The sequence below is a fragment of the Gekko japonicus genome, unplaced genomic scaffold, assembly GCF_001447785.1.
Source record: "Gekko japonicus isolate JY-2015 unplaced genomic scaffold, Gekko_japonicus_V1.1 scaffold77, whole genome shotgun sequence".
NCBI classification, from domain to species: Eukaryota; Metazoa; Chordata; class Lepidosauria; order Squamata; family Gekkonidae; genus Gekko; species Gekko japonicus.
Window position 1 is genome coordinate 518726 of NW_015161405.1, and position 15671 is coordinate 534396.

Consider the following 15671-nt stretch of genomic DNA (forward strand, 5'->3'; position numbering starts at 1 on the left):
AGGAGGCAAGAAGCCTGGGCGAGCTGGGTTCCTCCATGCCTGGCAGAAGATGAGGAGCAGAGGCGAGAGGTGGGCAAGCAGAAGAGGCACTCAGCGAGAGGTGGGCACTCAGCGAGAGGTGGGCAAGCAGAAGAGGCGCTCAGCCAGCTGCACAACTTTTTTCCCACCATAGAGAACAATGGAGGGGATGGGGGCAACCTGTTTGGGGGCCCGTAGAATTGGGCCCCCGGGTCCAATGTTCTTCACACTTGGTTAGTATCTTGGGGAGAGTCTGCAACAGCTACCCTGCGATTTTGGAGCCTCTCCCTCAAACCTCCTCCCCTCCAGCCCCCAGAATATACCCTATGTTTTCGCCATTGAGTTCAATGGCCCATAGGATATAATGGGGCCAAAATTGACATTCGGCTGACCCTTTTTCAGGCCCGGCGTTCTAACGCGGAGCCTGAAAAAGGTGGGGGGCGGCTTGGGAGGCCATTTTTCAGGGCCGGCACTCCAGCGTGGAGCCTGAAAAAGGCGGGGAGGGCAGCTCAGCAGTCCCCCCACCCCCCGTGGTGGTTGCAGCTGCGGCCACAAGCGGCGGTGGCCATAACTTTTTAAAGAGCCCCTATGGACAGCTGGGGGAGCCAGAGTGACCTTTCACGCAAGAGGCGGAATTTGCCCCTACGACTCCAAGGCCACCACCCCGGGGCTCAGGGAGGCAAGGGAACATTTCACACACCCCACCCCTGCGGGCGTCGCAGCTGCCGCCGAGAACAGCAGCGGCGGCCATAAATTTTTTTAGAGCCCCTAAAGAGAGCTAGGAGAGCCAGAATGACCTCTCGCACGAGAGGTGGAATTTGCCCCTACGAGTCCAAGGCCATCACCCTGGAGGAGGGAGAACATTTCGCTCCCACCCGCGAGAGCGCATGCCTGCCTTTCCAAAGGAGCCCGGCTGTCTTCAGAGGAAGTAGCTGGGCGGGAAGGGGCAGCGGACTCCGCTCGGAGACCTCAGGCTGGCTCCATGGAGCCAGGAGGCGGGGAGCATCTGAGCGTTCTGGAGAAAGCCCAGCGCTTTCTTCAGAGGAGGGCGCTGGGGGGGAAGAAGGGACTAAAGGAGGCACTGCTCGGAAACCTCGGCTTTTGGCAGGGCCGGGTGCAGTTTGGTGCCCTTTGGCACTGACTGGCTGGTTCTAGGGTGCCAAACTGCCCCCGCCCCTGCCCCCGCCCAAAGGCCTGCATCTCCCTGACCACCCCCGCCACCTCTTTCTCCCCGAGTCCGGCAAGCAGCGTCTGCCAGACTCGGAGAGAAAGAGGCGGCGGCAGCAGTCAGGGAGATACAGGGCTTTTGGCGGGGGCTGGGGGGCTTTGGTGGGGGGGGCGGTTTGGCGCCCTCAGGGCCAGCTTGCGCTCTAGGTGAATGCCTAGTTCGCCTAGTGGGTGAGCCGGCCTTGCCTGTGGGAAAAGAAACAATTAAGAGAAGAGGCTTAACTAGAGGTCAGGAGATGACAATTATGTGCTATTTGGGAGGGGGAAGATTTTCATTTAGCCTTCCTAGAAAAAGGATAGCTGTGAGTTTTATAATGGCCACAATCAGTCAAAGAGAAATATTGGAGACTGTAGTGGTAACAGACCACTGACCTAGAACACAGCACTACGTCACTATTGTGAAAACATGTGCAAGCACACCCTAATAACGATTCTTTAGAAAGAAACTGGTAACTAACTGAATATGATCTCTAGCCTAAGACTGAACAAGTGAACAAAACCATCTGGATGGAAATGGCTGGACTTAAACTACCAAGTTACTGTTTGCTATCTCACAGATTCTGTCTAAAATTGTAAGAAACTCAGCTTGTGTATGAAAGGAAGGCTTCTGACTCATGCAATGTACTGGAACAAGCACAAATACATACAAGATCAAGCTCCACTCATACACATACTTCAATGGAGTCCAGAAAAATTTATTAATAAAAACTGCAGACAAGATGTATGAGTAGGTACTTAAAACTCTCAGAATATTTCAGATAACAGATGCAGAACCTATCTAGAATGCTCTTTCTGCTTTTCATGAAAAACAACTGGGAGCCATTTAAACCACTGCTTTCTGTTCCCTGCAAAAAGCTGTGGGGAGCAAAAGCAGGGGGTTAAATGGCACCAAGCCTAGGGCTGGCTGCTCAAGAAAGCCCCTTTAACGAATGCACCCATGGGAGCAGTATGCTCAAGTGGCTCAGCTGTTTGAAGGGGCTTTCTTCAGCATGCTGACCAAGAAAGCCCTTTAAAGAGTGGAGCTGCATGGAGCAAACTGTTCCACAGGGCTCAGCAGTTTGTAGGGGCTTTATTAGGCACTTAGCCCCTTTAAACATTGAAAGATTGCGGAGTACTTTGCTCCATGCAGATCAGCTATTTAAAGCAGCTTTCTTTGTCACACTGCCCAAGAAAGCCCCTGTAAGCAGCTGAGCTGTGTGAAGTAGTTTGCTCTGTGGGGCTCAGCTGTTTAAAGCTGCTTTCTTCCGCATGCTGCCCAAGAAAGCCCCTTTAAACAGCTGAGCCACACAGAGCAAAGTGCTCCACATAGATCAGCTGTTTAAAGGAGCTTTCTTAAGCAGTCAGCCCCTTTAAACAGCGGGTCCACATGGAGCAGTTTGTGCAGATCAGCTTTTTAAAGGTGTTTTCTTGGGTTCAGTTCCAAGCCATTTAAACCACTTATTGCTGTTCCCTGTGGAAATCCACTGAGACCAGAAAGCTGGGGTTTAAATAGCTCCAATGGTCCCGCTCAGCTGTTTGGTTTGACTCAGAGTTATTTAAACTCCTACTTTCTGATCCGTGCCAAAAGTGGTGGGGAGCAGAAAGCATAGGTCACGAACCCATATAAACCAGTTCAGCTCGTGAACCAACCTCCTGGTTTGGTTTGTTGTTCAGCCACAAACCAGGAACTGAACTGGAAAAATGGAGTTCATGTCCATCCCTAGCCACGGCCTTTAGAGCTGTCTAAATTCCAAAGGTCTAACAAAAACTACCTAGATGTTTCAGTTCATAATGATGAAAGACACATAATGAAAGGCTAACCTGAGATTCCACAATAACCATCTACAGGCAATGATACTTTCAGTAATTTGTAGCACAATTGCTGTACTGATTTATAGACAGACATATGAAGGCCTGGGGAGTAGGGGGAACACACTTTTTGTTATGCTTTCTTGAAGACTTTATTTCAGTTTTTATGACACACTTGAAATTTCAGGAAGCTCTAAAAGCCTACTACAAAACCAGAAAACCTCCAAGTCGTTTATATTTTTTAAATTTTATAAATATAACAAATAACACAACTGTATATCCCATGTTACAAACACTGTATTTTATGTTGTTAAAGCAGTTTACACTTATAAGAAAGAAACTATTGCATGTATTTCAATTTTTAATAATTCTATTCCTTCCCCCCCCAAGGGGGGGGGGGTGGCTAGAGGTTTGCCTCAACATTTACAGATTCCTGAACAAGTGGTTGCCTGTAAAGAATTTTATACTATGAGATGTATCATTCAAGATGCAAGCTATAGCAGAACACAAGGGAAACAAGTCATGCATTTCTGGAAAATTTCATTGTTCAAGAAGAAGAAGAGTTGGATTTATACCCCACCCTTCACTCGGAGTCTCAGAGCAGCTTACAATCTCCTTTCCCTTTCTCTTCCCACAACAGACACCCTGTGAGGTAGGTGGGGCTGAGAGAGCTCTGAGAGAACTGCTCTTGAGAGAACAGCTCTGAGAGAACTGTAACTGACCCAAGGTAATCCAGCAGCTACATGTGGAAGAGTGGGGCATCAAACCCAGTTCTCCAGATTAGAGTCCGCCGCTCTTAACCACTACACCAAACTGATCCATATGGAACAGCTTGCTCTGTGAGGATCAGCTTTTTAAACGCGCTTTCTTGGGTTCAGTTCCAGCTCAACCAAATGGGACCAAGAGGGTGACTGCTGGATAGGATCAGAACAGATTTAATTATATCCATGTAATAAAATGTAACTGATATAATAATTTCTCTGTTCTGTGTAAACAACTCATTTCTTACTGAAAGTGCTATTTAAAACTTACTGATAAATTTCTATTCTTTGTGTGTGTATAAACCCACAGTAATTGAGAAAAATGTACGAGTGACTAATATACAGGGAAATGTGCTACCATTTAAGTAATTCCTCAGACTATGAAATACAGTGATTCCTGACATCATCACCTTTGTAACCACTTAACTGTGCTACGAAAAGATGTGGCGAACTGGTAATAGATTTATTTTCTCCATGTACCTGGTCTAACCTTTGAGTACGCTGTCTAGACTGCAAAGATGCAATTTGCACACATGAATTCTAATGGCTGTAAAAAAAAGTATTCTGAGCATACTGTATTTAAATTCACCAATGTAATTAAACCCACATCAAAAATAATAGCTCTGCCCTCAACCTGGCACAACAAGGTATCTCAACTATTTACAGCTCCTCTTCAGACTCCTAAAGGCAGGGCTCCTAAAAGAAGTAGTCTGTCTAATTATCCTCTCCACCCTATGCAGTTCAACTCTGATTGCCATGAAGAAAGTCAGGAAGTAGACTATGGAACTCCTTGTTAAGCAATCTGCTGATTGTAAAGGAAAACAGACAGCATTTCAGGGAATTTATTCTGTATGATATCATGGGATAGTTTGCCCTTGATCTTCCTGATGATCAAGCTGTTCAGTCGTCCAGGCTCAAGACCTTTTAGTTTACTGAGCCTTCCTTTTAGTTGAAAGAGTAAGCAAAACATTTTTACACTTGATTCAATTAGAGAAGTATGAATCCATTCTCACTTTGCTATAATTCTATTCTGGTACACATTTTGTGGAAGCAAAGTGTTACAGGAGAGGTAACATTACAGTTCTGTTCAAACAAAAACCTACAGCTGTTTACAAAGTAAAAAGAACAACAGCATTTTGGCAACATATTAGTCACAGCAACAGACAAACTAGTGGCTCATTACTAGGAACCTATCCCATTACAGAAATTACAAGACACACCAAAAAGGGATAATCTGACCACAGAACCCAGAGCTGAACACAGCACATTATTTGAGTGATATAACGCTGTGATTACTGAACATTCATGCCTTATGAGTTTGGACATTGTGGGCTATTTTAATAACTAATCAGCAGGTTTAAAGAAGTGTGCTATTATGAAACACTACTACAACATCTGACTGTTTTGATATGTAACCACTATGCTGGACAAGAGGCTACTGTTAGGACAGAATGTGGAGAAACAGAATGGTTTCCAAGTGGCATTTCCAAGTGTATTTTATCTCCCTATCTGTTCAATCTTTACACCAAACATATCATAAGGAAAACTTCATTAAATTTAGATGATGGTGGAGTGAAAATTGGTGGAAGGAACATTAACTATGAGACATGCACATGGCACCATATTACTGGCAGAAAATAGCAAAGACCTTAAATGACTACTGCTGAAGGTTAAAGCAGAAACTGCTAAAGCAGAATTACAGTGGAAAATCTAGAAAACAAAAGTAATGACTACTGAGGAATTACACAACTTTAAGGTTGATGATGAAGAAATTGAAATTATTCAAGATTTTCTATTTCTTGGTTCCATCATCAACCAAAAGGGAGACTGCAACCAAGAAATCAGAAGGAGATCAAGACTTGGAAGGGCACCCATGAAGGAGCTAGGAAAGATCCTTAAGTTTAATAATGTGACACTGGTGACCAAGAACAAGACAATTCATACTATAGTATTCCCCATCACTATGTATGGGTGTAAAAGTTGGATAAGGAAGAAAGCTGACAGGATAAAAGTTAATTCATTTGAAACGTGGTGTTGGAGGAGCATCTTACAGATACCAAAAAAGACAAATAAGTGGGTTCTAGATCAAATCAAGCCTAAACACTCCCTAGAAGCTAAAATGACTGAACTGAAGCTACCATTCTTTGGTCGTGTTATGAGAAAATGCTGAAGGCAGTAGGAAAAGAGGAAGACCCAACATGAGATGGACTCAATCAAGGATGACATAGCCCTCAGTTTGCAAGACCTGGGCAAAGCAGTTAATGATAGGACATTTTGGAGGTCATTAATTCATAAGTCGGAAGTGACTTGATGACACTTAACACAAGCATCCATTCTAATTATTTGAATGATCTTGATCACACCTTCTCATATTTGACATGATACAACTGTCATATCTAGTTTTGTCAACTTAGCAAACCTAGCCTACACTACTGAATTAGTGACATCCTTGGTTGATTTTGAACAGTAAAAGCATGAGGCTTAAGGCAGCATCACAATGACTGAGACTGATGCTAGATTTTCATCTACCATTCCTCCATCTCATAGAACCAACAAATGTGTATACTTATTAAAATGGCCATATTTGTAAGCAACTTTGACAGATTGCCATTCTCAAGCCTCAAACCTGACCAGAACGAACAAACTGCAATGTGGAACTTGTTCTCTCCAAACTTCTGTAGGTATTCCTCCGTTTTAATCTTTAAAGTACAACTGAAGATATTTCAGTTCTGAGTGTTCTTAGAACATTATTTAGTACAAACTTTTCCCATGCTTCCTCCAAGGATCTCTGCTATTTATCCTCACAAAAACTCTGTGAGGTCAGTTAGAGAAAATGGCTGGCTCAAGGTCACCCAGTAAGTTTCATAAGCACTCTTACCACTATACCAGATTGATAGTGTCTTCCCCACATTATTTTTTTTTTTAAAAAAAAAAAGCTAATTTTGTTTAACTTCAGTTGTATCGCACTTTATACAGAATGCCTCAGAGATATTTTCCTTGAAAATATACTGTTCCCACACCAGAATATCACACACACAAAATCATTTTCAAAATGTTATCTCCAAAACGATAACAAAAAGGATAAGTACTATAACTCAGTACAGTATACAAAGTGGATAACTGGAGCATAAGAATGCATTTTGGAAATTCCCTCTATAAAAAGAAACCTAAAAATAGCTGCACACATACTGTCAGGAATGTTGTTTCTTCTTTGTCCATCAGCAACAGCATAGCTTCTCACTGAGAAAAATAAAAGTATCCTTGCCATCACGTCAACATCCAAAAAAGTATTTCTATAAACCGAACAGCTAAAAAGTTATTTGCTACTAGCAGAGACCTCTGAAGTCAGTACAGATGAAATATTTCAGAAAAACTAAAGCATAAAAATTGTAATAAGTTAAAAAGTAAATACCACCTGTAACTCATAAGTTTGCATTTTATTGCACATTGGAGTTGGGCATTACCAATATGCTCATGACACCCTACTACACATTTTGTAATCTAAGCCTCCAGAAGCAGCTGTCTCTGTCCATTCTGTCCTGTTTATAAGCGCTGTGGCTAAGGGAGAAAAGGCAAAGCTTAATTCATACAAGATGGAGTTGATGCTGTTTAGCAAAGCTGGAGCCTTGATGGGGATTTGTTGCCCACCTTTGATTGGGTAAGTTTGTTGCTGTCTTCAGTTAAAAGCCTAGAGGCAGTTTTAGACTTGGCTCTTTTACTACAGAAAAAGGTTGAAGAAGCAAAAAGTGCCTTCTATCAATTACACCTAGTTTGGAGGCTGTTTTCCTTCTAGGACTCAGTAAGCCTTGACACATTGATCCATACCAATGTTAATGTCAAGAATAGACTATTGTATCTCACCATACAGGGGGCTTCTGTTGAAGACAATTCTGAGTCTTCAACCAGTGCAAATCACTGCAGTGGCTAGCTACTCAGCATATATTACACCAGTTTTGAGAACTCTGTACTGGGTACTGGTTTATTGCTAAATTCAATTCAATGTGATGGTTCTTACCTTTAAAGCCCTTCATGACCTATGATCAACATAGGATTGACTCTTCCAGGATCAACCCACGCAGCATCCCCACTGACAAGCAACTATTGGTCATTCTTTCCTATCAATTTTGTTAGGTCTGTCAATATTAGATCTAGAGCTTTTTCGGTGGCTGTTCTATAGAATAATCTTTATGAAGTTGTTAGGAAGGCATCCACATTGCTGAGATTCTGCAAGTCGTGTATGCTGGAGTTACTCAGATGGATCTTTCACACTGATGCACTGTTGCTCGCTGGTAGGTCACTTCCTGCTGCAGGAGAGCTCATTTTACAATAAAAAGTAGGAAAATTGAACTTCAATAATAAAAAAACAAAAATAAGATCCTGTTGAGATGTTTTTGGTACGAAAATCTGATAGAACAAGTTAATAGTGAAAAACATATCACTACCTTCACATAGGAGTGGGGCAGGGCTGTAGCTCAGTGGTAGAGCGTCTGCTTAGCATACAGAAGGTCTCAGGTTCAACCCCCAGCATCTCCAATTAAAAAGACCAGGTAGCAGGTGATGTGAAAGACTTCGGCCTGAGATCCTGGAGATCTGCTGCCAGTCTGAGCAGACAATACTGACCTTGATGATCAACAGTCTGATTCAATATAAGGCAGTTTCATGTATTCATGTATAAATACAAGGGTAAAACTGTGGTATAAAACTGTCTGAATTATTAAACTAGTATTGATAGTCAGAAATTATTTCTGGTTCCCTGCAAATTAGATCACATTTATTCAGAAAAACCTTTCAAAGTAGCAAAGTTCATAAAGACTATCACATAGCCTGTATGCCACTGTTGCTTTTGAGGTACTTGCTTCTTTAAACTGCTAGCTGTGTATAAATATGGCCAGGTGCTCAGTGTACAAGACATCTCAGTTTTCTCTGATGTTGATATCCACTAGTACCGCCTAGCACCTTTCATTCTGGAATGAGCATATCTGGACAAAACTGGCAGATCAGTACAGAAAGTGCATATTTGACCTTATTACATCCAAGTTTACAGTCTCTCAAAAGAAGCATACACATTTTGAGAATGTAAGTTCATTATTACAACTACTGAATACTGCAGACTTATTTTTTGTTTCTCCTATTGCATTGTTCCCTGATTGCCTTATATTGTGAGGCTGCATCATTTTATATTCTGTAGTTTGCTTGGAGTCACAGCAGAAAAGAAAAGCAAATAAATAATTGCTTGCAGCATAAATAGCAAGCATAGGAAAAATCTGTATCTTACAATATAGCTACACATGCACATGCCATGAACTTATTACATATAGTTTCAGAAGTACAATAATAAATGCTGACTTTCCTTACAGGTTCATTGTAAGGAGTATCAAGACAGTGAATGCAAAACACTTTGAATACAACAGCATTATATACATTGCTCACAGCCCTTTCTACATAGAATATTCTTTTTGTACCAGTTTTGTTACTGAAAAAAGCAAACAACTTTTCAAAGCTCCCTGTTGCATATTGATAGGAAGTGACCTCGTCATATGCCTGCCACACACAGTTTCCTGATTAAAAAATTATTTGTGCAAATATAACTTATAAATCTGCTTTCTTATTAAGGGGAGGGCCATTAATTCAGATGAATCATAAAATCATAGAGTTGGAAGGGACCTCCAGGGTCATCTAGTCCAATCCCCTACACAATGCAGGAAATTCACAAATACCTCCCCCTTCACACCCGCAGTGACCGCTGTTCCATGCCCAGAAGATGAGAAAAAAACTTCCAGGATTGCTTCCTGACCCCAAAGTAGCAATCAGCATTTCCCTGGGCATGTAAAAAAGGGCCACGAGACCTAAGCACTGAGGCAACCCATCCTGCCCTCCCTCTCAGGATCTGCCTGTTCACAGAATCTGCCTTGCTGTCAGATGGCCATCTAGCCTCTGTTTGAAAACCTCCAAAGGAGGAGAGCCCACCACTTCCCGAGGAAACCTGTTCCCCTGAGGAGCCGCTCTGTCAGGAAGTTCTTCCTAATGTTTAGCTGAAAACTCTTCTGATTTAATTTCAACCTGTTGGTTCTGGTCCGACCTTCTGGGTTAACAGAAAACAACTCCACACCATCCTCTATATGGCAGCCCTTCAACTACTTGAAGAGGGTTATCATATCACTTCTCAGTCGTCTCCTCTCCGGGCTAAACATACCCAGCTCCTTCAACCTTTCATCATAGGACTTGGTCTCCAGACCCCTCACCATCTTCGTTGCCCTCCTCTGGACACGTTCCAGCTTGTCTATATCCTTCTTCAATTTTGGTGCCCAAAACTGAACACAACTCTAGGTGAGGTCTAACCAGAGCAGAGTAAAGCGATACCATCACTTTGCATGAGCTGGACACTATACTTCTGTTGATACAGCCCAAAATTACATTTGCCTTTTTAGCAACCACATCACACTGCTGACTCATGTTCAGTATATGGTCTACTAAGACCCCTAGAGCCTTTTCGCACATACTACTGCCAAGACAAGTCTCCTCCAACCTATAATTATGCATTTGATTTTTCCTACCTAAATGCAGAACTTTACATTTATCCCCATGGAAATTCATTTTAAATTTCTTTTAGCCCAGTTTTCCAGCCTGTCAAGATCATTCTGTCTTCTACCATATTTGCTACCCCTCCAAATTTAGTATCATCTGCAAATTTAATAACCATTCCCTCTATCCCTTCATCCAAATCATTGATAAAGCTGTTGAACAAAACAGGTCCCAGGACATATCCTTGAGGCACTCCACTTGTCACTCCTCTCCAAGAAGATGATGAACTCTTTGGGTGCAATCTGTCAATCAGTTACAGATCCTCCTAACAGTCATAGGATCCAAACCACATTTTTCCAATTTATCAACAAGAATATTATGTGGAACCTTATCAAAAGCTTTACTGAAATCAAGATAAACTATGTCTACAGCATTCCCCTGATCTAGCAAGGTAATAACTTTCTCAAAACAAGAGATAAGCTTAGTCTGACATGACTTGTTCTTGAGAAACCCATGCTGGCTCTTAGTAATTATAGCCGTCCTTTCTAAATGCTCAAGGACTGTCTGTTTGATGATTTGTTCAAAAACTTTCCCAGATATAGACGTTAAGCTGACGGGTCAGTAGTCACCCGGATCCTCCTTTTTCCCCTTCTTGAAGATGGAGACAACATTTGCCCGCCTCCAATCTTCTGGCACCTCATCTGATCTCCAAGAATTCTCAAAAATAATGGACAGAGGCTCAGAAATTACATCCGCGAGTTCTTTTAGCACCCTTGGATACAGCTCATCTGGCCCCGAAGACTTGATTTCATTTAAAGAAACTAGGTGTTTATGTACTACCCCTATGTCGATCCTAGGCTGCAACTCCATTCCCTCATCATGTGTTCTGTTTTTGCTATGTTGAGCACCATTTCTCTTGCAAGAGAAGACTAAGGGAAAGTAGGAATTGTGCATATCTGCCCTCTCTTCATCACCTGTTACAATTTCACTTTCCTGTCCCCGCAATGGGCCTACCATGTCCTTGCTTTTTTTCTTACTTTGAACGAAAGAGCATATTTCACATACATACTCCCAGGTTTAATTCCCAGCATCTCCAGTTCAACTTAAGGGAAAGTAGGAATTGTAAACAGTTCTGCCCTCTCTTCATCACCTGTTACAATTTCACTTTCCTGTCCCCGCAATGGGCCTACCATGTCCTTGCTTTTTTTCTTACTTTGAACGAAAGAGCATATTTCACATACATACTCCCAGGTTTAATTCCCAGCATCTCCAGTTCAACTTTTTTTTAACAGTAGCAGAGCAGGGAAAACACCTCCATCTGAGACCCTCCAAAACCATTGCCACTCAGAGGCAGTAATTGGATAGCTGGACCAATGGGCAAACTCAATATAAGGGAATTCCATACATCCAATATATCACAGGTCAATTAGCTTCAGAACCAAGGCACTAGCACTACAGGTAGACAATCACCAAACCACAAAGGTATCCATGTGTTATACAACAGCAACAGTATTAAACACCAGCAAGTAAGACGGTTTCAGTAATCCAAGACAACAAAGAACCAACAGCAAAGAAACAGCTCCTTTAAAATAACCACATTTTTAACACTCAAAAACTATTTCAGTAACATCAGATGTGCAACTGAGGACATGTCACAAAGGCCATAGATTATTTAAAAGATGAACAGGCAACTTTAGGGTCTGTCACTGGCTATTAGTCATGAAGTCTAAATTAAACTCCTGAGCTCTGACACAGCGTGCCAGTTGCTGGGGTAGCAGTGAGGAAAGGTTGTAGCCAGTTCGGTGTAGAGGTTAAGGGCAGCAGACCCTAATCTGAAGAACCGTGTTTGATTCCCCACTTCTTCCCATGCAGCCAGCTGGGTGACCTTGGGTCAGTCACAGTTCTCTCAGAGCTGTTCTCTCAAGGGCAATTCTCTCAGAGCTCTCTCAGCCCCACCCACCTCACAGGTGTCTGCTGTGAGGAGAGGAAGGTGGGAAGAGGGTGGGGTATAAATCCAACTTCGTCTTCATGTCTTGTGCATAGACCTTTGAGACCCACCTATCTGGCAACTACACACAAAAAAGAATGCTGACCTAGAACATAGAAAGAGCCTGCCGGATCAGACCAGTGGCCCATCTTGTCCAGCACGCTGTTTCACACAACAGCCAACCAGTTGTCCTGGACTGCCAAACATAGAGGCCAAAACTGTATGCCCTTGCCCACTCCCAGCACTGGTACTCAGAGGTCTGCTGACTACGTATATAGAGGCTCCTTTCAGTCACCATGGCCAGTAGTGAGTGACAGACATCTCCTCCGTGAATCTGTTTAACCCCTTTTAAAACTGTGCTTGTGGTGATCAGGACATCCACTGACAGCAAATACCACAGTTTAATTATTCATTGAATAAAGAGGTATTTCCTTTTGTCTGTCCTATTTCCCAACAATTTCATTGGGTAACTCCAAGTTCTAGTATTATCAGAGAGGGAGAAAAACCTGCCTCTTTCCATTTTCTCCAACCTGCGAGTGATTTTACAAACCCCTACCATGTCTCCTCTAGCCATCTTTTTTCTAGAGTGAAAAGCTTCATCGACAGAAGGGTTACTGATGAGCAGAAGGTCTGACCCAGGACTTATGGTGTCACCTGTTCTGAATGGGATTGCACCCCCCTTGAAGTAACAGGTCTATAATTTGGGGCACTCTTGGACCCAGGCCTACTGCTAGATAAGCAGGTGGCAGCTGTGGCCAGAAGTGCCTTTTATCAACTTCAAGTGGTTAGCCAACTGTAGACTTTTCTGAGAAGAAAAGATGTGGACACTGTAGTGCAGCCCTGGTTACATCTAGATTAGATTACTGCAATGCACTCTATGCACTGCCCTTGAAAAATGTTTGGAGTTGTAGGGACCATATGACTCCAGACTTGGCTCATCTACATTGGCTCTCAATTTGTCACCGGGCATAACTCAAGGTGCTGGACCTGGTACTGGCCTTTAAAGCCCTATATAGCGTAGGACCAGCATACTTTAAGGATCACCTTCTCCGTTACAAATGTACGCAACCATTACATTCGTCTTCCAGGGCCCTGCTTTGGGTACCCCCACCTTCGCTTTGGGTACCCCCACCTTCAGAGATAAGGCAGGTGGCAACTCAGGAGAGGGCCTTCTTGGTCACGGCAACAAAACTCTGGAACTTGCCTGTCCCCTTCCGTTGCCATCTTCTACCAGCAGGTAAAGATTTATTTGTTTCATCTGGCATTCCCTCAGTGGTCCCTCCTGCCTGCCTGTGTTTTAACTGATTTATGTCTTTACATTTGCATTTGGGTTTGGTTGTAACTGTTTTTAGCAAGAGGGGATTGGTTTTAATAGTTTTAAGACATGTTTTTACTCTATTAGCTATCTTGGTGGACCTGATGAGGGAAGAAAAGACTATAAATCTACTTTTAAATAAATATCCTTTTTGAGATACATTGACCAGAACTGGACACATATTCCAAATGAGGCCATACCACAGCTTTATACAAGGGCATTACAGTATTGGACATTTTATTTTGAGTCCCCTTCCTAATAATTCCTAATATGGAGTCTTTTCCACCGCTGCTACACAGTGGGTTGACAGTTTCATCAAACTTTCCACAACAACCCCAGCTCTCTTTCAAACTCAGTCTCAGCCATTTCAAAACCCATCCGTATACACTCAAAATTAGGAGGTTTTGTTCCAATATGTACCACCTTACACTTACACACATTGAACTTCATTTGCCACGCTGTTATCCACTCACCCAATTTAGAGAGGTCCTCCTGTAGCTCTTCACAATCTGCCTTGGTTTTCAACATCCTGAATAATTTATCATCTGCAAACCTGGCTACTATACTGTTGACCCCCAATACCAAACCATTTATGAACCAATTAAAACAGCACTGATCCCAGAACTGGCCCTTTTGGAACCCCACTGCTCCCTTTCCTCCACTGTGAAAACTACATGGACCAGTTCTTGTGCTGTTTAGCATTGCTCTGACTCGGAATACCACAGCAATCACTCTTTGTACCAAAGCACAGCAGTAACATCCAAACTCAAAGTCAGCACCCAAATACTATGAAAAGCAGATCATTTAGAGGGGGTGAGAAACTACCAGATGCCTGACTCTTTTTCCCCCAGTCACGCCTCCTCTAAAAATTCAGGCTCGTTTCCCACATCTTTTTTTGTACTAATAGAACTCTGGGGGAAACACACACACATCAGCCAATCATCTGGCCCTTCCTTCCTAAATAAGCTCCAGGGTCACATGAGAGAAACTGAGGCTGATAAGGAAACTGCTGAATGGCAGACAATGAAGCACTGGGAACTGGAACCCGGAGTGCTCGTTTCTCAGCTCGCTACACAAAGCTGCCTCAACGCTCGAGTCATGGGCGGGGGAAACCCCATATGATTCCAAGCGAACAGGAGCTTCAGGTACCGAGTATCCAACCTGGGCTCTCCGTCTGAGGGCAGCCTCCTGTTAAAAGGCCTAACAGGGACAGGATCATAATCTTCCGACAGGCGACAGCCCAATAACACCGCCGATGCCCTTACGAAAACACACACACAAAACCTCAGGGCCTGGCTGCCGAGAGACGGGGACAGCCCCTGACCCCAGAAGTGAGAGCACCAGGCAGACAGGGAAACCACAACTGAAGGGGAACTAGCCAGAGGCCAGCAGCGCCCGGCTTAGTGGGGCTCTTCTTCGCCCACCAGAAGGCGGCCTCCAGGGCAGCTGGCCCCTGTCTCGGAGAAGTCCCTAGGCGGGAGGCAGCAGGCAGGTCATCGCTAGGGCTTCGCAGAGCCAGGCGACGGTCTTCCCCCCCGACAAAGCCGCCCAGCCCCCTTCATCGCCGCCGCCGCCGCCGCCCTCTCACCTCCGCTAACATCATTACTCGCGGTGGAAGCCCCAGTCCGGTTCTAGCCCCGCCGCATGGTGGGCGCGTTCACAGCCGCAGCGGCCCACGAGAGGGGCTCTCGCCGCCGCAAGGCGCACGGAGCCGGCTGGCTGTCTGTCTGGCTCCTCAGCGCTCCCTCCGTATCGCCAACCCCACCACAGCCGCCTCCGCAGGTCGCTCAGGAGAGGCGGCCATCTTGAGAAGGCTACGTGCGACGCCGACGCCGCGGCTCTGCCCGCCGCGTCCGCCCAATGGGGCGGCGAGGAGCCGGGCAGCCCGGGCCGCTTCGGCCGCCCGACCCCTCCTACCGGCTCGCTCTGCCCCGCCTTCGTGCGGCTGCGACGCCTTTCCCGGCTGAGTTCCCCGGAACACGGGCTCCAACTCGGGTGAAGAACTGAGCGGGAGAGAGAGAAAGAGAAGCTGGCGGAGGGCGAGAGACCTGGA

The 15671-nt window shown here is 44.3% G+C and overlaps 1 protein-coding gene across 3 annotated transcripts in view; it reads right to left on the bottom strand.

Moving 5' to 3' along the window:
• The window catches only part of SNX13 (sorting nexin 13), a 105984-nt gene extending 90523 nt beyond the window's left edge, over nt 1-15461 (bottom strand). For all 3 annotated transcript variants that reach the window (XM_015426199.1, XM_015426209.1, XM_015426190.1), the window contains exon 1: nt 15207-15461. In XM_015426199.1, coding sequence (XP_015281685.1) covers nt 15207-15221 — 15 coding nt within the window. In that variant the 5' untranslated portion in view covers nt 15222-15461. The remainder of the gene's footprint in view (nt 1-15206) is intronic.
• Nucleotides 15462-15671: the final 210 nt, after the last annotated feature.